We start from the raw sequence: 19,656 nt of genomic DNA, 5'->3' as shown, positions 1-19,656 counted from the left end.
TTAACACAAGAGATCATTCGATATCGATATCGAAAATGCCATCTTCTTCTTCTTCTTCTTCTTCCTCCTCCAAATAATTACAATATTAAAATATTGGCAAGTATTTTGTTTGCCATATTATTAATCTTGTGTGCAGGTGCAGGATATGGTGAGGCCCAGCTGAGCCCTACGTTTTATGAAGAAGACTGCCCAAATGCCACAAGCATTGTGCGTGCTGTCATTGGAGAGGCTTTGCAGACAGATCTCCGTATTGCTGCCAGTCTCACCAGGCTTTTCTTCCATGACTGCTTCGTCAACGTACATATACATATGCTTTATTACATTATACATGCATATGCATGCATATCTATATGCATCAAAAATCCTCTTACGTACATATATATGGCCTGAGATATAATCTATTTAATTTCAGGGTTGTGATGGATCAGTCTTGTTGGACAACAGTAGTACCATAGACAGCGAGAAAGGAGCATTTCCAAATAACAACTCAGCCAGAGGATTTGATGTTGTGGACAACATCAAGACTGCTTTGGAGACTGCTTGCCCCGGCATTGTTTCCTGTGCTGATATTCTCGCCATTTCTGCTGAAGCATCTGTTTCTTTGGTACATATATATATTTCAACAACAATACATATACACATATATATATATATATCGATCTCTTCTTGAAATTAATTTTATGGTTGCAGTCTGGAGGCCCCTCATGGACAGTTCTATTAGGAAGAAGGGATAGCACAACAGCGAATCGCACGGCTGCCAACGAAGCCCTTCCAGCTCCCTCTTTCACCCTTGACGAACTCAAGGCCAGCTTCGCAGCTGTAGGCCTCGACACCACTGATCTGGTTGCACTATCCGGTAAGTAAGGAAGGAAGGAAAAGGAAAAAATGAAGGAAATATTAATATACGTACGTGTGTGTGTATGTTGCTCTTTAGTGGCAACATTTGACATGCATAACATAACAGGTGCTCACACATTTGGGCGTGCTCAATGTCAATTTTTCTCCGACCGATTGTATGACTTCAACAGCACAGGCAGTCCTGATCCGACCTTAAACTCAACCTACTTAGAAACACTGAGTGCGTTATGCCCGGAGTCCGGGAATGGGAGTGTGCTGGCCGATCTCGACCCTTCAACTCCTGATGGTTTCGATGCCGACTATTTCTCTAATCTTCAAGTTCATTATGGCCTTCTCCAAAGCGATCAAGAGCTATTTTCGACCAGCGGGGCTGATACCGTTGACATTGTTAACAGCTTCAGCGCTAATCAAAGCGCCTTCTTTGAGAGCTTTGTGATATCTATGAATAAAATGGGGAATATAAGCCTCCTGACCGGAACTGATGGAGAGATTCGATTGAACTGCAGTAAGGTTAATGAAGATTCATATGGATCATCTGCTACTTTGATAGCTGAGTATTAAGGCTATGTAAATCTAATCAAGCTTAATGCCTGATATGATGATTATGATGATCATGTCTATGACTTCATGTTCGAGATTATATGACTACGAGCTCATCACTTTCTATGAAAGTTCTTGAATAAAACTATGACATGATTTACTATTATACTTGTTTTTTTTTCTTCTTCTTCTACTTTTCTATAGAGATGCTTTTGTTTATGTGACTCAGGCACGCACTCGGGATTCAAAAGTAAGGTGGGTTAACTTTTAGGCCAATTTTTCCAATCGAAAAGTTTCACTTGAAAATTTGGCGAGTCTACTTTGTTTTTATTTATTTTATAGAATATTAACAAGGATGGAGGTGAGTGAAAAGTCACTAGTGGGGATAGAAGATGCACACACAATACAATATAGTTTGCATATAAGTAGCGGTCAATGGACACGCAGATGTGAGGTTGGAGTCACCTCAGTGGATTCTTAAAAATTCCCAAGTTTTCGGTTAGACTGGCCTAACTTATGTCTAATGAGCTGAGCATATAGTGTGAGGAACACCAGGGAGTAACTGCAATCCTGGTATCTCAAAGGAGATTTTCTCTCCTCTGTTAAATTCTGCTTTCTGTAAACGGATGGATGAGCATCCCTCCTAAAAGTAAGTATGTATGTACTTAACTTATGAGTTACTTTTACAAGTCAAGGTATATACAAAAACCAAAACTCATTCAATCACGCGTGTATGTTGATGAGATTTATAATCAAATTAAAAAGTGTTTTACAAACAATGGCATTCTCATATCTCGTTTCCTTTAATTATGGCATGCAGAGTGGAGAGTGTCGATAATATTGTGGGAAGCATTTGTAAACTAAAAGCTATAGCTACAAAGGGCGACATAAAAACGATTTGTACGTTTCTTCTTTTATTTGTGAAATCGTTATTGTAACAGAAAAATGACATTAAAATACAGAGACTGACATAACAATCAAAGAGCACTATAACAAGTTTGATGAACTGTAATGGTAAGGGGAAGAGATGGCCCGCTTTTGTTTGATAAAATTTCGAAAAGATTGGCCTCAGTGAGCATATGAAGAGCCAAATACATTCTCAAGAAAGACCGATAACCTTTCCGGTAGTGGTGTCAATATCAATGTCAAGAAGCAACGCCTAGTCAGGAGAGATTGATGCGCAATTCCTTTCGTCAGTTATAAGACTAATGGGAGGAAGTGACTAACCGCTGCTCTGCCATCATCGGCATGATGGATACAAATAACTGCATCATATGCCCCAGCACCATAGACTTTTGTGTTTGATATATATGCCTGGCCAAAATTCACACAACCGGCCTCAACCAGAGCCACATTCTCAGTTATGCAGGCATTACTACGCGGCTTCCCAGCAACAATTTCCAGCCCACCACCCTGCATTTTCAAGGCCCTTATAGTTGCAACTACAACTGCACAATGTGGTGTTGAACCACTATACCGGCATTTTATATTCATGAACTTCTCAGTATCAAAACCAGCTTCTGTGACCACCAACCCACCTGAACCAACCAGTTTCAGTGCACAGTGTTTGCAAAAGAACCAGCAGCATGAACAAGAACTTGAGTCCCTTCAAGAGTCTGCCTTAATGGAGGGTTGATAGCATCCTTCATTAATTAGCATCATTAATGCACCTCTTGCACCAGGATCCATCAACACTTTCTGTTTCCAATCACCATTTGTCCATCTCCGCCAGAGACGTCCGTAAGGGCCAATACTGTCATTATTTCAGTGGCAACCGAAGCATCAAATCATGTTTCCCTTGCCATTCCTTCCTCTTACCCTATCCATCTCCAGCCTTCACCTCTTTCCCACATGTGCAAACACAACTTTGCACTAGAGCACATTGTCCCACCCCTTGCCTAACTACTTTTGTTCTTATCCTTCTTTACTATCTATAAGATCGAGAATACTTGTTGGATTTACTACATGTGATGATCTTTCCCAAAAAAAAAAAAAAAAAAAGGTATACTACTTAATTTTATTTTCTCCATATCTAAAATGGTGTCCTCTGATTTTGTTGTTTCTTCTGTTTATATTGCTTCTGGTTACGTCTAAGGAGTTGAGCATATATAAGCTCGTTCCATGTATCAGGAACACCAGGGAGGCACCAGTGACTGCAATCCTGGATCATAGGTGGTTTTCTCTCCTCCTCGGTTAAATTTGGCTTTCTGTAAATAGACGGATGAGCATCCTTCCGGAAATCAGTCATTGTTGTAATGTTCAGATAGAAGATTGGCGTCTTCATTTTCTTGACTACTGAGTCCAAGATTTTCATGTTCGATGGATATTCACCTCCATATTCCGTAGATTCCATGTTTGTAGTTGGCTTTGTCTCACCGTGACAATGCCCTCCAGAATTCCATTCTCCACCTCTGTGAAAGGGTAAAAAGATTATGAAGATGCAATACATTTGCTAACCAACCATGCGGTTCTGAAAGTCAAAGTACTTCATGTATTTAATGTACCTAAAGTGAGAAGGTGAATAGCCCCGGAAGAAAACAGCAGTTTTCTTAGGATTTATATTGGTGTCCACCCATCTTGCCCATGTCGTTAAAGCTTTCTCAAATGCGTCGTCGACATTCAATTCACCATATACATGGCTACCCTCTTGATAGTAACCCTTCCTGCAAGATAATTAAATAATGTAACTTTCCAGCCCAGTTTGCTAACATCAATGACATGGTGTGAAAGGAAGCATGAGTCTTACCCACTGGAAGTTTTCTCATGCGTCCACCAGTGACCTGTGTTAAAGATGAGAACATCTGCATTTTTGTAGTTATCAGAGGATCTCTCAATCAAATCAATGCGAAGTGTTTCCTTTTTTGATCCACTTGGTTCTGGCATCTCCCATTCTTGAACTAGAAATCGCGATTGAAAGAACTCCACTGAACAATTATAATCCTTTGATCCATTCAAGAACAAATACATAGAAACTACTTTAGACTAGCAACACCAAAACAAAAGAACGAAGAATTCATAAGGCTATAAATTCCAAATGAGATGATAGATGATGAACAACATACCTCGAATATAAAAGAGTAAGAACCCTCTGTACGAAATTCTTCCCTACCAGAGACTTCATAAACTTTGCTCTTATTATCCACTGAATTTCTAAGAATACAGAGCAAAGACTCCCACATATTCCTATTGAGAGAATCACCAACAAAAACTAGACGCTTTCCTGTCAATAGTCTCAACATCTTCTTACCATTCAACCTGCACAAGACCAAAACCAACTTCACTAAAACAGAACCAACAAGCTTTTCGAAGTTCACTTGCAACATAATAACCAATTAGAAGCAAAACCATTCTCGGAAATTACCTCAAACTAGAAGTCAAAGCAAATAAAATATAGCAGAAACAAAGCACACTTAAACTAGAAGTGAAAACAGTTCTGCAAATTACCTTGGGATATTGCAATGTTTGGGTTGCCATCTATACCTCTCGTAACCATTATCAGGCCTACCGTTAAGAAAACAATTGAAAGGCTCATCTATAAGAGGGCAAGACCCCGGAGCATAAAGTGGGTACCAATTATCTCTCACCCAACTTCCATCAAATATGTCACAAGCATTCATCAACTCAGACTTCAATTCAGTTTGTTTGCCTTGCTTCTTAGACGAGGACATTTTACCATCACTTTTCTTTTTCGAACCATGTTTTCCATTGGAGTCTTCAGAAGAAGAATGAGAACGCACTTTAGAATCTTTAGGCTCCTTTGTGTCCCTTTCTTTTCTTGGAGCCCTCCACTTTCCTGGAAAATTCGATTTCGGTGTTGCTGGAAGTCTGATTGGCGGATTCTGAGAACAAGGAAAGAATTGGGTTGGATGATTGAGCATCCTCATTATTATTTCCCTTCAAGCTTTCATTTTTCACCTCACCAACCTTCAAACTTGCAATCTCATCCAAATGTGGTGAAGAATCAGGTTTCCAGGCAAAAGGGTCAATTTTCCTGGAAAGCTCCAAATGGGCATTTGGGTTCTGAGGAGAAGAGTAGAAGGAGGCATGCAGGATGCTCTTGAAGCGCAGAGGAAGAGGGTTGAAAACCAAGAAGAAAGTGCAGGCAATGAAGGCGAATGTGAATGCATAAGTAAAGGCCATGGATTTTCTTTTGCTGAACAAGATCGAAAGCAGAGAAAAGTTGCTGGGGTCTATTTTTGTGGGCGATGAGTGCCTTGTTGAAGGTGGGCTTGTATTGCTCATGGCCGCTATGGAATCTGGAACTGTGATATGCGCAACTGAGGGCCGAGGAGAGACAATTGTCATCGACTCGGCTATTAACCTTGTGTGCAATTGGTGCCTTGTTGGATTGGATTGAGGAGAATCCGCCATTGTTATATAACTTGGTGTTTTTGTTGCTTCTGTAACTCAACAATAAAAACTAACTGAGGACAGGGAAGAAGGGTCTGATGTGAGTCTGCTTTATGACAACCCTGACTTGCCTGAAAAAGAGAGAAAGAGATGGTAGAGAAGACACAACGCAGTTTTGGGTTTGGTTGATTTCAATTGTCGTGAGAATTCATGCCACTTTTCTGTTAAGTTGTGGTTAATTAGTTAACTTAGTTCAAGACATTTGCTATTTTTGGAGATAAGCAGGCAAGTGAGATTCTGTTCTGTTTGCTTGTTTTTTATTTTCTGTTTTTTCAGTTGCTCGTTGGAAGATCAACTGTTTCTTTTTGTCTTCCTTTTTTCCCTTTTTATTTATGGGAAGATGCTAAATCCACCACATTTTTGGACTACATTAATTAACTACATGATGCAATCAATTATGACGTGTAATTGGTGCTATTTTAACTTTATAATTTGGATTATCAGATGCATCTAATAAAATCAAAAAATAATTTTATAATTATTATTCATTATAATCCTCTTACCTATTTTCTGATATGAACACGTGCATGATTTAATTTGCTAGGCAGTGATTGATGTAAACACCAAATGTGTGGTTGTACAGAAACAACTCTTATAATAGAATAAATTATTCATCGGGTTAAAAAACACAATAAGCCAAGTTATCAACCTCAGAGATTTCTTTATTTGTGAAATCGCTATCTAGTAATACAGAAAACTGGCTCAAGGAGCGAAAAACACAATTTCAGAAGTTCGAAGAACCGTATTGGTAAGGTTGCCTCTGTGAGCTTAGGGAGAGCCAAATGCAGAATGACATTCAAGAAAGACCAATGACCCTTCCGGTGGTGGTGTCAAGATCAATGTCATAGAAGCAAGGACGAGTCGGAAGACCCGGCATTGTACTCATTGTTCCCACCAAAGGATATATAAATCCGGCTCCAATGCTAGCCCTTACATCCCTTATTGGTAAGACAAATCCGGTGGGGGCTCCTTTCTCAGAAGCATTATGTGAGAATGAATACTGGGTTTTTGCCATGCATATTGGCAGACCAGAAAACCCCTGCTTGCTGTACATCTCAATCTGTTTCTCAGCCTACTCACACAAATGAAGAAAACTCATATCAATAAGCACGTCCAGTATACTTCTATTACAAGAGTTTTAATTCAGTGGTGCCAAGAATAAAATGAAAGGAGAAATCAGAAAGTATGTCTCACACAAATGAAGAAAACTCATATCAATAAGCAAGTCCAGTATAATTCTATTACAAGAGTTTTTATTCAGTGGTGCCAAGAATAAAATGAAAGGAGAAATCAGAAAGTATGTCTACCCTCTCTAGAAGAATCAAGTTCTGTTTGCAGCACAATACATGGTTTTTTTAAAATGAGAAAAACAAGACAAATAGTTGCATTCATTGGTAATTTGTCTATCAATGAATCAAAATTAAATTAACTCCAGATATTGAACTTCAAGGATCTCACAACAGATGAGCTTACCTGCTCTGAGTATTCAACACCGCTTGCACCATATGACCTGGCTATTGCCTCTATCTTCTCTTTAATACTAAAATCCAAAGGGTATAGAAATTTCAAAGGTTGTGTAACATTCTCACAGGCTCTTTGGACTGCAATCCCTAGATCTACCTGAACATCACAATAAACTTCATCAACTATGCAGACCATTTATGGCAGTCTAGAGAAATACAAGGAGCAAGTTATACATGCAGTTTCCTAGACCAATGGAAGCTCCAGCCTTCAACAGATGCAGACATTGGTAGATTTTCTAATTTTCTTGATATTTATTTCTTTGCTATAGTTGAAGGTATTTTTCATTCTAAGATGTGCCTATTGTCAGAAATGTAATGATTCGAAAGGAAGTGAGGGAAAGCAACAACACAAGCATAGTTGAATACAGTTAAAATCACAATTCAAGAAAAGAAAAATGAAAAAAGACATTGAAGCCTAAGCACACGATGGAATATCTTTGAAGAACTATGATTCATCATACGCTGCCAAGAGTACTATTAGGCTCCAACAGCACGTAAAAGAAAGAAGAAGTGAAAGTCTAAACTCGGTTTATCCTGGGAGTAAAACTGGCATTGCAAATTGTAGTGGGGTGTCCACTGCAAGCAAGAAGAAAAAGCTTCTGCATCATGCAATAAGGTAATTCTAGAGCTCACAAAATGCTTAGTGTAGATCCTATAATTTTGTACTCTCTCACATAATTTCTATATGCTTCATGAGAAAGAAATTGATCTCTTTTAGTCAACAAAAACTAATTAGTTAAAGGGATATATGACTAACCGCTCCTTTTCCACCATGGGCATGGTGAGTACAAATAACTGCATCATATGCCCCAGCAGCCAATGCTGAATTTCTAACTGCATTTAGTTCTGCTTCACTGTCAGTCGAGAACTTGTTCACAGCAACAACAACATTCACACCGTAGGCTTTAGTGTTTGAAATATGCTTGGCCAAATTTATACAGCCTGCCTCAACCAAAGCCACGTTCTCAGTTATATAGGCATTGTTAAGAGGCTTCCCAGCAACTACATCCGGCCCACCACCATGCATTTTCAATGCCCTTATGGTTGCAACTATAATTGCACACTGTGGTGTTAAACCACTATACCGGCATTTTATATTCATGAACTTCTCAGTACCAATATCAGCACCAAAACCAGCTTCTGTGACCACAAACCCACCTGGTCCCACCAGTTTCAGTGCAATCTTATCAGCCACAATAGAGGAATTCCCGTGCGCAATGTTTGCAAAAGGACCGGCATGAACAAGAACCGGGGTCCCCTCAAGAGTCTGCATTAATGTAGGGTTAATAGCATCCTTCATTAAAACAGTTAATGCACCTCCTACGCCAAGATCATCAGCAGTTACAGGGTCACCAGCCCTGCTGTTTCCAATCACCATTTTCCCAAGCCTCTCCCTCATATCTGCTAGAGATGTTGTAAGGGCCAAAACTGCCATTATTTCACTGGCAACTGAAATATCAAATGCTGTTTCTCTCACCATCCCTTTCTCATCAGGGCCTTGACCGATTGTAATCTTCCTCAAGAACCGGTCATTTATGTCCATTACTCTTCTCCATGTGATAGAATCTGGGTCAATATCAAGCCTAGCAAATTTCTTAACTTCTTCTGGGGTAAGATCCTCAGGACTGGTCTTGGAGATGCCAAGCTTCGTCAGACGTCTAAACATGATGTCATTAAAGCTCCGTTTCCCTTCTTTGTTTGGTGGGCATAACCGGTTCATTAGAGCCTTATCTGATTGGGTTGCCTCATGGAAAATCCGAGTATCAATGGCAGCAGCCAGAAGATTGTTTGCAGCTGTAATTGCATGAATATCTCCTGTTAGGTGAAGATTAAACTCATCCATTGGGATCACTTGACTGTAACCACCACCTGCTGCACCCCCTTTAATTCCAAAAGTTGGTCCTTGTGATGGTTGACGAAGGCAAGTAACAACCTAATATCATAAAATAAAAGGGGAGAATAGGTGATCAGGACCATACTATCTACTTCTGATATATAACTGACAATTTTAAAAGTTTTCTATCCAAGAAATTGTCGTAACAATATAAAATTCCATTAGCATTGAGAAGCAGTACTAAGGAAAGCTGGACAAGTCTCTACCTTTGGCAGGACCTGCTTTGTTTTTAAGTCTTTCATACAAACTGCAATATTACAAGAAAACTTAAAAACAAAGGAGATAAATACAAGGCATACTTGAAATACTTTGCTTTACATTTTGAATAAGACAAGATGGAACAAATGAACTGATTTCTTATCTTATCAACAGGATTCTCTTTCGCAATAAAACACACTCTATCTCTTCAGATGCAGAGTAAACAGGATTAGTATGCAGAGAAAAATTCAAAAACCAGCAGATAAACTTGCGTATGCATCTTGTTATTAATGCTTGACAGTCTAATACTCAGTGGTGTTTTTGCTCACCAATTAAACACTCCAAACTCAGCATTAATATTTAAACTCAGTTTCTTGATAAGAAAAACAAAAGCAGCCCCAAGTATAATCAATAACAAACAGCAAGTAATCAGTTTAAGAATTGCTGATTCCAATTTTTTTGTTCTTCTTTTGATAAGCAAATTCCTAGAAATGAAAATATGGACAGAGCATTAGATTGTTGTATCTTAACAAATCCAAAAGATAAAACAAATTTTCTATCAAAAACCAAAAAGGTAAAAAAATTTCACCTTCTTATCCTGAAAAGCACCCAAAGCTTGACAGAGTCCAACAGTAGTGGTAGACTTGCCTTCTCCGAGAGGAGTAGGTGTAATTCCTCCAACCACAACATAATATCCATCACCAGATCCTTTCAGCTCATCAATCACAGACAAAAGAACCTATAAATACACCCAACCCAATACGCATAAATTATATGCCCACCCAATGACCAAGTAAGAGAAAACAAATCAAAAGGTAATTACATATCAATGAAGCAAATGAATGAAATGGGCACCTTGGCCTTGTATTTTCCATAAAGATCATAGTGCTTGGGACTGAGATTGAGGTCCTTGGCAATCTCAGAGATGTGGAAAGGCTCGACAGAATTGGCAATGTCTATGTCTGCTGGGACCGGAGACGCCACCTGCAGCTGCCTCACCGTCTTTAACGACAACGAAGAACTCATTTTGGGCTCCGAGAAGAAGATGTCAAATCTTTTGGCTTCGTTTTTTCTGGGTGTTATCTCTTTTATTTGGTTTCTCTTGGGTCTGGTATCGGTTGACTCGTTGAAGATGATGAAGTGGAGAGGTTGAGTTTTGAGGAACATTGATTTGAGTGCGCTTTTTAATACTTAATTCTTATCCTGCGGGTCCAGGATTCTGAGCTGCTGGGCCAAATGGTTGGTGAACGGATAATGTCACATGTGGTATTCTATCTGTGATGAAATCTGAGCCGTTGGATTAGAATTTCAGAGGATTGGATGTGTGGGGCCCACCTCATATTGTCACACATGCGTAGACACATACCTTACTTATGTACAATACAATCTCATCACATCTTCGAGTTCAAACAACTCTCTCCTCAACAAAAACTAAGGTCTTACTTAAGTTATGCAACTCCAACTCTGTTTTATAGTGGTATTTGTCACGTGACGGGCTATCTTAGGGTCATCCCAACTAAGTTAAAACAGTTAGGGATAATAAACACAATTAAATCCATTTCTCAAATCACGAGCATGCTCAAATTATCGAGTGAAACAATGGCGGAGAGTTACCCCAACATCACTATATACTGACATGACACTGCCTGATGACCAAACAAGACATAAGGGATATCGCTCACAAGGCAAGATATCCGAATACTGCAAACCAGGCAAGATATCCAAACCATAACCGATCATTACTATTACAGGCAATATGTGTAACACATTCGGCGAAATTCAATAGACAATAGTTAACATATGGAAAGAAGCCAAAACCAACAACTTGGGAAACAAGATTAAATGAATTAGTGGTATTGCTAAAGTTTCACAGCTCAAACAAGAGTTAACAAGTGAGAATGTGATTTCAAAGATTAAATTGAAAGAGTATGAACAAATTACAAGGCTCACCAGATCAATGAGAGACGTTTGGACCAACCAAATGCTTGGTGTTATGATCTGATTGTAAGAATTAAGAACCACCACAAGAATGCAAGAGAAAATGAAATGTGAAAGGAAGAAGATGAGGGAAAGGGCATGCACTTGATGAACAAGTGGCAACCTGAAACATTGCCATTTAGGCCCAAATGTACATGTGTTGTCATTGAGGGTAGAGAAATTGGTACCTTAGGAAAAGGAAAGGTGCATGCATATTAGACACACACACATATATATGGAGATGTTCAACATATTAAATCAATAGCCAACATTGAAATATTCTTGAGTGCGAATGTCACATCAAAGAATTTCTCGACTACTAAGTGAATGAAAATAATTAATCCATAGCGCTACATGTCACATTATATTGAAAAATTCTTGAATGCGAATGTGAGACTGAAATGAGGTCTAAGATAATTAAGCGCACAAGCCATATAAACTGCATTCATAATTCTCACGACAAACGGGGCATGAAAGCTGAGAAGTGAGCCAAAGATTAGTGCAGGTCAAATGGAAGGTGTGGTTGCATGAAGGCACAACGCGGCAGCAGTCACCATTCACGAAATCTTCAAAGCAAATATCACACCGCTTCTGCTGGCAACTGCTTGTTCTGTAAATTGTGGGCTTGGGGGCAACAAGAAGACGAACAAGTGAAGCAATTAGCAGAAGGGGAAGTAAGGTTCCAATTGAGATTAAAACTACGAGCAAACCAAAATGAATATCATCACTTGTCATCTCACTTATCAGAAAAAATTAAAGACACAGAGGTAGAAGAAGTGAAGATTTATAGATATATATTTGGAATTCTAAAACCACTTAATGGGAAAGTTTGTTAATTGCCTCCATTGATGCCTTGATCATTTCTCTTGATTTTCTTTCATTTAATTGTACTATTATTTTTTATCTTAAAATTAAAGTATCGTTATTTGTGAGGTAAAGTTAGCAATTTCGGACATTGATTATATTTCATTCACCCAGCTGGATTACAATTTGGAGATCAATTGTGATCCTTATAAATAATTGTGATCTTTAATTACCATCACATATCTTTTTTTTTTTAAGGGAAATTAATGTTTAATTCAATTTCAATTCATGTTCTTTTTCTGTCAGTGGGAATATGTATACTTGAGTGACTGAAAAATCCTTGACATTTCACTTTGATTTGATTAACCCTTTTTTTTTTTAATAGAACAAGGGATTAGGAGAGATTTGCTCCTCAGTTTGCTTTGGATTAACCATTAATTAAAACAACATAGCTTAGGGCAGGATATAGACCATTAAATGCAACGAATTATGTAGAAATGTTTGTATAGGTTACAAAGTTCTTCCCATCAATTTTGGTGGGAAGGTTAATTGGCTCCTGAATATGGTTGGCTTTACAATTGGTAATTGACATGGAGAGTGGGTAGATTTATTGTTTTTGGTTGTTTCGGATTCAGGGTACTCTTTTTTCTTTGACCGAATTTCACCGAGGGTCTTATAACTACTTGTACTCTGGCATTTGTTCAATGAAATTTCCACTTTTCGATCGAAAACAGATATGTGTATTACATAATGACCGAAAAAAGAAGAAGAGAAATGCGTATTACATCAATAAAACATATAAACTAGTTAATTAACACAAGTCATATACAGTGGAGATAGGGTTACGACAAATGGGACAAGTTAGCTGAGAAGTGAGCCAAGGATCAATGCACATCAAATGAAAGGTGTGCTTGCAAGTAGGCAGAACCCGGCAGCAGTCACCGTCGACAAAGTCCTCCATGCAAATAACACATTGCTGCTGGCAACTTCTTCTTCTGGTTATGAATTCACGGCTTCTGTAAATTGTGGGTGGCGGCAGAAGCATCTCCAAGGGTTTTCTTCGAAATGGGTCAACAATGGCAAGGAACCAGGAAACCACTATCATAAAGACAGCTAGGATGCCGATTGGGATTAAACTTGCAAGCCCAACAAAATAACTACTAGAATTTATAATCTCATTTATTAGAAAAATTCCCAACAAAACTAGTAGAATACCAAGAGCATTAGGGTAAGGAGGAGGAGGAGGATGGGGAGGAAGTGATGGTGTTGAATAAGAAGAAGGTAGCATGGCTCGTTGATGTTTGCTTAATGTGAATGTGATGATCATAAAGTTTAGGGTTTATATATTTTAAAATTCAAATGAAGTTTATTCTCTCATCCGAGAAACACTTGCTATCGAAAAATTATAACTTTATATGAAAATTGCCTCCATTATGCATCATCTCCCATTTCTTTAGATTTTCAGTCCTTTAAATTTTATTATTATTCTTGTCTTATTTTCCTTATTGAAATATTATGTACTTGTATATTATCAACATTATTCAATTTATGTTTCCCGATCAATTATTATTTATTTACATATAATACTGTGATGTAAAGTTGGCAATCTGGAAAAGATTTCACACTATTTCATTCAACCAGGCTGGATACCTAAAGAACTTTCTTCTCTCTTTTTTTGTTTATTTTGTTTGTATTTGTAATTGTTAATTGTTAATTACCATATTTTGGCTATCAATAGGAATGATTGTAATTAGATTAGGAAGATAAATTGTGATTGATTGTAATTGACAATCTTAAATTAACTTATGTTTATGCAATTTAATAATTAATGATGGGCAATTGGTTTGTAGCTCAATATTTGTCCTTGCACGTGCAATCAAGATTCTAGATTTGATTCTCTCTCAATATTGGTTGTACTTAAAATAATAATAATAAGTAAGATGGTGTAAATTTAATAATAAAAATAATCAAAGTAAAGAATGGCAAACAAACCAAATGTCTGTAAAATAAGAAAAAATATGAGGAAATAAAAATTATATTTCCTATGTCTATTTTCTTCAATTAAATATAAAATGCTGAAAAGAGATGACTTTATTTTATTATTATATTATTACTATATACTCTAATATATTTTATTTTTAGAATTAAGAAAAGATAAAATGGGTAGTTATGATACAAGTAGGACTATTCAATAATACCAAAAAAATGTAAAATATTATCCCCATTAATTAATAATCAAAATAATTAAGACATTGGTAAATGTACCATTAATTTAAATGAGAATAATTTTTATGATAAAGTTCCACTATTATTTTATCATATTAAATATGAAAAAGTTAAACCATATTAATTTAATTAATAATTTTAATTTTAAATGATTAACTATGTCCTACCTTTTACTGGAACCATTTGACATAAGTTTTGACACAATTTCTTAACCCATTATTATACTTTTAAGATTAAACATAATTCTTTTTGTTTAAATTAATTTTAAAACTTACTATAAATTTTATCTCTCTTCATTTAAAAAAAGCATTAACATTTTCTCTCACACGTCATTTCTTCTTCAGCCTTTACTTCTGTTTTTTCTTCTTCTTCCAAATCTTCTTTCTATTTGCAATTTCTTTATCACTACCAGCACTAAACAAGAGTAGCATATTTCACATGTTAGCCAATGATTTCAATCAATATAATAAATGGTATGATCTAATTCTCTGAGTATGAAATATCCTTTTTTTTATTCGTGGTTCAACTACTGCTCTCTCTATCTTGCAGCAAAATTTGGTGAGGTTTATTGCAGCCTTGTATGTTGGTTCTTTTGTTAATTTGAGTCAAATCCTTGGATTCACTTTTTATTCGAATTTCTTTCTCCTCTTACAGGAAAATGTCATTTTACCATGAGAAGTTAAGTGCATCTAACTACAGCAAAAAGTATATAGCTTCTTAATTAAATTAAGATTAATTCCATAATGAGGATAAATATGGTAAATCTCACACTTTTTTGGAGATCAACTATAACTTAGAAAAGGATTAAAATTAAAAAAAAGAAAAATCAAATGAGAATTGATCCTATTTATTATGGAATATTTTATTTATCTTTTATGTTATCATTAAATATAATATTTTAGATCTTTTGAAAGTGCTTGCATCTAAAGGCTATAAAATTGTGTCAAAACTTGTGTCAAACCATGGATCTCATATATATATATATATATATATATATATATAGATTATTATTATTATTATTTTCTGGTTGATCTAGGTCGAACCTAAGGAAGGAGAGGTTACTTTTCAAAAAAAAAAAAAAAAAGGAGGGAAAGAAAAGCAAGGCCCAAAGGCCCAAGAAGCTAACAAACCAGTTGCTACTTACAAGGCCTACAAGTCGTCCTTCTTCTTTCGTTTCCTCCCTCTCTTTCTTCGCCTCTTATTATACTCCTCAGTCCTTACAGCCGCCGCCTCTCCATCTCTCGTCCCTTCTCATCACTTCCCTTTAATCTCCATTGAAGATTGTTGCCCAAGCTTCCACAAAAATCTCTCAAGGTAAGGTAACTCATTCTTAAACTCTTTTTCCAAGTTCAAAGCTCCATTGATGAGTTCAAGCTTTGTTTATTTTATTTTGTTTATTTTTTATTATGACTACACAAGTCTTCATCCTATTTGGTTATGGTGCTTTCGAGAGATGGGATTTTGCTTTGAGGCCTTTCAATTTTGTTTTGCAGCTTGTTTTTAGGTGGGTTTGTTGCTCTGTGTTGTGTTGGGTTGCCTACCTCTGCGAAATCATTTTCAGCTTATTATTATATAGATTGGTCGAGTTAAACTCAGAATTATTTGTTCATATTTCTTGTTACTTTACTCAATATTATACCATCACATATTTGCGTGGATCACCTTTTTTAACAGTGCCTCTTTTCGCTAAGTCTATGGTAGACCTTGTTGACGGAGGTTAAGACTGTTTGGGTTATTCCAAAAGGTTGCTATGATCTTCTCTGTTCCCATTGTGTCATTTGGGGCAGGGGGAAGCGTGCTTCAACCTTATGGGGTTGCTTGGTACAGTCTCTATTTTGGAACATTTGGATGGAGCGCAACAAGAGGATTTTTTTATGAGGATGAGGGAGTGGGTGTTGGTGTGTCACTTCAGATTTTGGGGCTTTTTTTCTGGTTCCTTATGTTTTTCTAGGCCATGTATGATTTCTTTCAGTTCTTGAGCTGGGCCAAAATGAATGCATTAGACTTAAAAAGGTATAAAACAATTTTTTTAACATAGGCCACCTAACGGGCAACTAAAACGGTGCGTATTGTAATTAGGGCACCTAACATCATCTTCTTCACTAGTTAGCCGCCTCTTCTTCGCACAGCAACTGTCTGCAACTGAAGATTCGCTGCAGCTGCAAGCGCAAGTAAGTTCTTTTCTTCTTCATTCTTCCTTCTTCCTTCTTCTTCTTCTTCTTCTTCTCTTTTGGTTGCCGTCAAAATTACCCCTTGACGTATCGGGACCGTATCGCGACGGTATCGCGAGTCGCGACCGTATCGATGGAGCATATCATATCGCTGCTGCTGTGATGTGAAGTGTTTGTTTTGCGACTTGGTTTCTTTGGGTCTTTCTGGTGTAGCAGTCTTTGTGTAGTTTGGCTGGTGTCTTTGTTTTTTTAGTCTGTTTTTCTGTTGTTGCTCGTTTGGCTTGTGGATTTCTTATCCACCTGTGTGTTCCTCTTCTTTTTCTTTCAATAAATTTCGTTTCTATTTAAAAAAGTTTGATTTTCTTTTATGTGATAATCGTTGCTATGAAAGCACTTCTTGAATTGTCCTGCTGTAGAAATTCTAACAGAAACTTCATATGCCTTTTCACTGACAGCAACTCCGCCAATGAAGAGTAAAAAGGGAAGTAAGAAGCGTGCAGCAGCACCGGATCCAGATCTTCCAACTGTTAAAGACATCGTTGAACTTGGTAAGGGTTCTTATACTCGACACAAAACTAGGATCACCGTTTGGGATTTTGGAATAATACTGGTTCTATTCCAAACCCCTCCCCATTCAAGAGGGGGGAAAAGGAAAGGATTAGATAAAGTGCACTACTGCGTTTGTACTATCAAAATTCATGTTATTATGATGAAGTATAACGTGAATCATGATTATTTGATTACATGTTTTCATATTTTATTCAAACTTCCTAATTGTAGATTAGGAGGACAACTGTTCATGCACAATATACAAATCTTGGGCATTTGGTTTGTTGATATGTGTACCCTTTATCCATGTAGGTAATGGAGAGGCTGCAGACGGAGTCCTTGTTGAGGATGATCTGAATGAACCAACCATGGGAGAAAAACTTGAAAGTTTAAATTTATTAGATAATGATGGACTAAGAGCCAAGATAAAGAAGACTCTTCTCTCAATGCAAAGCCTCCAAGTGCAGACTCTGTTCATATTTTACTTAAACAAGCACTACATGCCGAAGACCGTGCCCTTCTATTAGATTGCTTATACACCCAAGATGAGAAGGTAATAGCTCCCATAGTTCATATTAATTATTTAAAACTGATGTTTGAAGATAAGTGTTAATGTGGATGATATAATCTATTGTTTTAGGTCATTGCAAAGTCTATCTCACTATTGAATCCATCTGGTGTTTTGAAGCTCTTACAATCTCTCATTTCTATTATTCAGTCGAGGTAAGCTAGCTAGTAGTACATTGTATATGCCGGATGATTTTTTGGTTTACCTAATTGATTCATTTTTGTGCTGTATTTTTTTACTCCAGGGGTGCAATTTTGGCATGTGCACTTCCATGGTTGAGAAGTCTACTTCTTCAACATGCAAGTGGTATAGTGTCCCAAGAATCTTCTTTAAGTGCCTTGAACTCCTTGTATCAGGTCAGCAACTTTTGATATAGATATATCCCCTCCCAAAGAAAAGTTATTGTTTAAGAAAGAGCCAACTGGACTTCGTTTCGAAATTAAAATTACTTAGTTGAATGTAAAATTAAACCTTATGAAGTGGCATGCTCTTGCTCAACGTATATCACTAGTTCATTTTCGTTTTTCTTTCATTTCCTGTTTTTCCTTTTCTTATAGAAAGTTGCAAGTGAATAATGAAATGCTTTATATCATGTCATAGGAAAGCCTTCTAGTTTTTGTTTTTTCTAATGGAATTTGTCATTATATATGCAGCTCATTGAGTCCAGAGTTTCCACATTTCAGTCATCTCTTCAACTATCAAGTGTCTTAGACTTACTTTATACAGGGGTAAGGGTGCTTGTGTTAGTGAAATTCATTGCAAATGAGATACTCTCGAAAACATAGTTAATGCAAGCTTTTTGAACAGGTACTTGATGATGTGGATGAGACTGGCACCACAATTCCTGTTGTTTATGAGGACAATGATGACAGTGATGAAGAGGAATCTGAGGATGCCATGGACACCGATCAAGACGATGAAGATGAAGAGGAGTCAGATGCAGCACTTGATGGTGTTAGTGATTTTGAAGGAATTGAGGACATAAGTGATTGATGCAAAATTTGAGATTCCTTCTGATTGTGTTCAGATGGGGCTGATAATGTTCCTAATTTATTAGTAATTGTACCAATCACATGAGCATTCAATATGAAAGAAATTTTGTTGCATGCTTGTCTATCGTTCAAGTTGAAACCTTGGAAACTTGTGATGGAGATGAAGAAATTTATTAGGCATATGGAGAGGAGGGAGAGATAGTGGTGAGTCACGTGTGATCAGTTTTACTTTCTCACCGTCACTAAAAGTTTCCGAGGTTTTCGGTTGATAATGTATTCGAAGTGACCCTGAGTCCAATATATTTAAATAGCAGCTATACTTTTGAAATATTTGAATGTCACAAATCAGACAATATTTAGATCAAATTCACTGTATTCACATGAAAAATACCTAACCAGCACGAATGAGCTTCAACAAAACAACTAAACGATAAAAAGTATAATGTTTCCCCCGTTTTGACACAAGCCAACCAAGATTTCAACAAGATGATAATAAAGAGCCAAGCGAACCTGCCCAGGTACTTGATTGAATATACTCTTTAAATACTCATATATATATTCAAAGGATAGAGCCGTGTGGATATACCATTTAAATATTCGAATATATGGATAATGTACGGCCATATTCTTTATAAAAATAAGAAAAAAATTAATGTTTTAAAAAAATAGTATAGCCGCTCGGCTATACGATTTTTGACACAGCTTTCAGTGGCCGGGAGGCACTAGGCAGGTGATCTTTTTTTAAAAATAGTATAGCCGCGCGGCTATACTATTTTGTGACACATGGGCATTTAATGGCTGGAGCCTGGAGGTGCTAGGTGGGTATCTAATATTTTAATAAATAGTATAGCCGCGCGGTTTTCATAAAATGACATCGTTTCATAAAAAGAACCTATGGAAAACATTTTCATTTTTTATTTCAATTGTACTAATCGTGTAGCCATGC

At 37.0% G+C, this 19,656-nt stretch overlaps 4 protein-coding genes and 1 pseudogene across 5 annotated transcripts; 2 read left to right on the top strand and 3 right to left on the bottom strand.

Moving 5' to 3' along the window:
* Nucleotides 1–1,564, top strand: LOC103327307 (peroxidase A2-like; the record flags this gene model as incomplete). The annotated part of the gene is made up of 4 exons (XM_089048511.1): nt 1–297; nt 413–604; nt 691–856; nt 965–1,564. Coding segments are annotated over 4 exons (1,110 nt in total), but the record flags the coding sequence as incomplete, so codon positions are not given.
* A 354-nt stretch (nt 1,565–1,918) lies between these two features.
* On the bottom strand, nt 1,919–3,047 carry LOC148921283 (formate--tetrahydrofolate ligase-like). Its single transcript, XM_089048504.1, has 3 exons — nt 2,978–3,047; nt 2,626–2,936; nt 1,919–2,041 (listed from the first exon to the last, which is right to left on the bottom strand). The coding sequence occupies exons 1-3, from the start codon at nt 3,045–3,047 to the stop codon at nt 1,919–1,921; spliced, it is 504 nt and encodes a 167-aa protein (XP_088904630.1).
* Nucleotides 2,304–5,904, bottom strand: LOC103328499 (protein trichome birefringence-like 4; annotated as a pseudogene). The gene is made up of 5 exons (XR_016126179.1): nt 4,843–5,904; nt 4,461–4,653; nt 4,145–4,338; nt 3,903–4,061; nt 2,304–3,809 (listed from the first exon to the last, which is right to left on the bottom strand). The product of XR_016126179.1 is annotated as a protein trichome birefringence-like 4 (transcript).
* Nucleotides 5,905–6,378: 474 nt separating this feature from the next.
* Nucleotides 6,379–10,605, bottom strand: THFS (10-formyltetrahydrofolate synthetase). The gene is made up of 5 exons (XM_008229547.2): nt 10,279–10,605; nt 10,013–10,162; nt 8,089–9,264; nt 7,282–7,428; nt 6,379–6,880 (listed from the first exon to the last, which is right to left on the bottom strand). Exons 1-5 carry the CDS (start codon nt 10,588–10,590, stop codon nt 6,605–6,607), a joined length of 2,061 nt encoding a protein of 686 aa, XP_008227769.2. The 5' UTR covers nt 10,591–10,605; the 3' UTR covers nt 6,379–6,604.
* A 5,004-nt stretch (nt 10,606–15,609) lies between these two features.
* On the top strand, nt 15,610–18,824 carry LOC103326850 (WD repeat protein). Its single transcript, XM_016791347.2, is given in 9 exon segments — nt 15,610–15,749; nt 16,510–16,601; nt 17,057–17,149; nt 17,463–17,558; nt 17,561–17,703; nt 17,791–17,873; nt 17,963–18,074; nt 18,372–18,446; nt 18,526–18,824. Coding segments are annotated over 7 exon segments (777 nt in total). The 5' UTR covers nt 15,610–15,749; nt 16,510–16,601; nt 17,057–17,067; the 3' UTR covers nt 18,712–18,824.
* The last annotated feature ends 832 nt before the right edge of the window (nt 18,825–19,656 follow it).

Source organism: Prunus mume, linkage group LG1 (assembly GCF_029339155.1).
Source record: "Prunus mume cultivar Tortuosa linkage group LG1, ASM2933915v1, whole genome shotgun sequence".
NCBI classification, from domain to species: domain Eukaryota; kingdom Viridiplantae; phylum Streptophyta; class Magnoliopsida; order Rosales; family Rosaceae; genus Prunus; species Prunus mume.
Note: the sequence above shows the minus strand (reverse complement) of the source record. Positions and strands in the feature narration are given on the sequence as shown.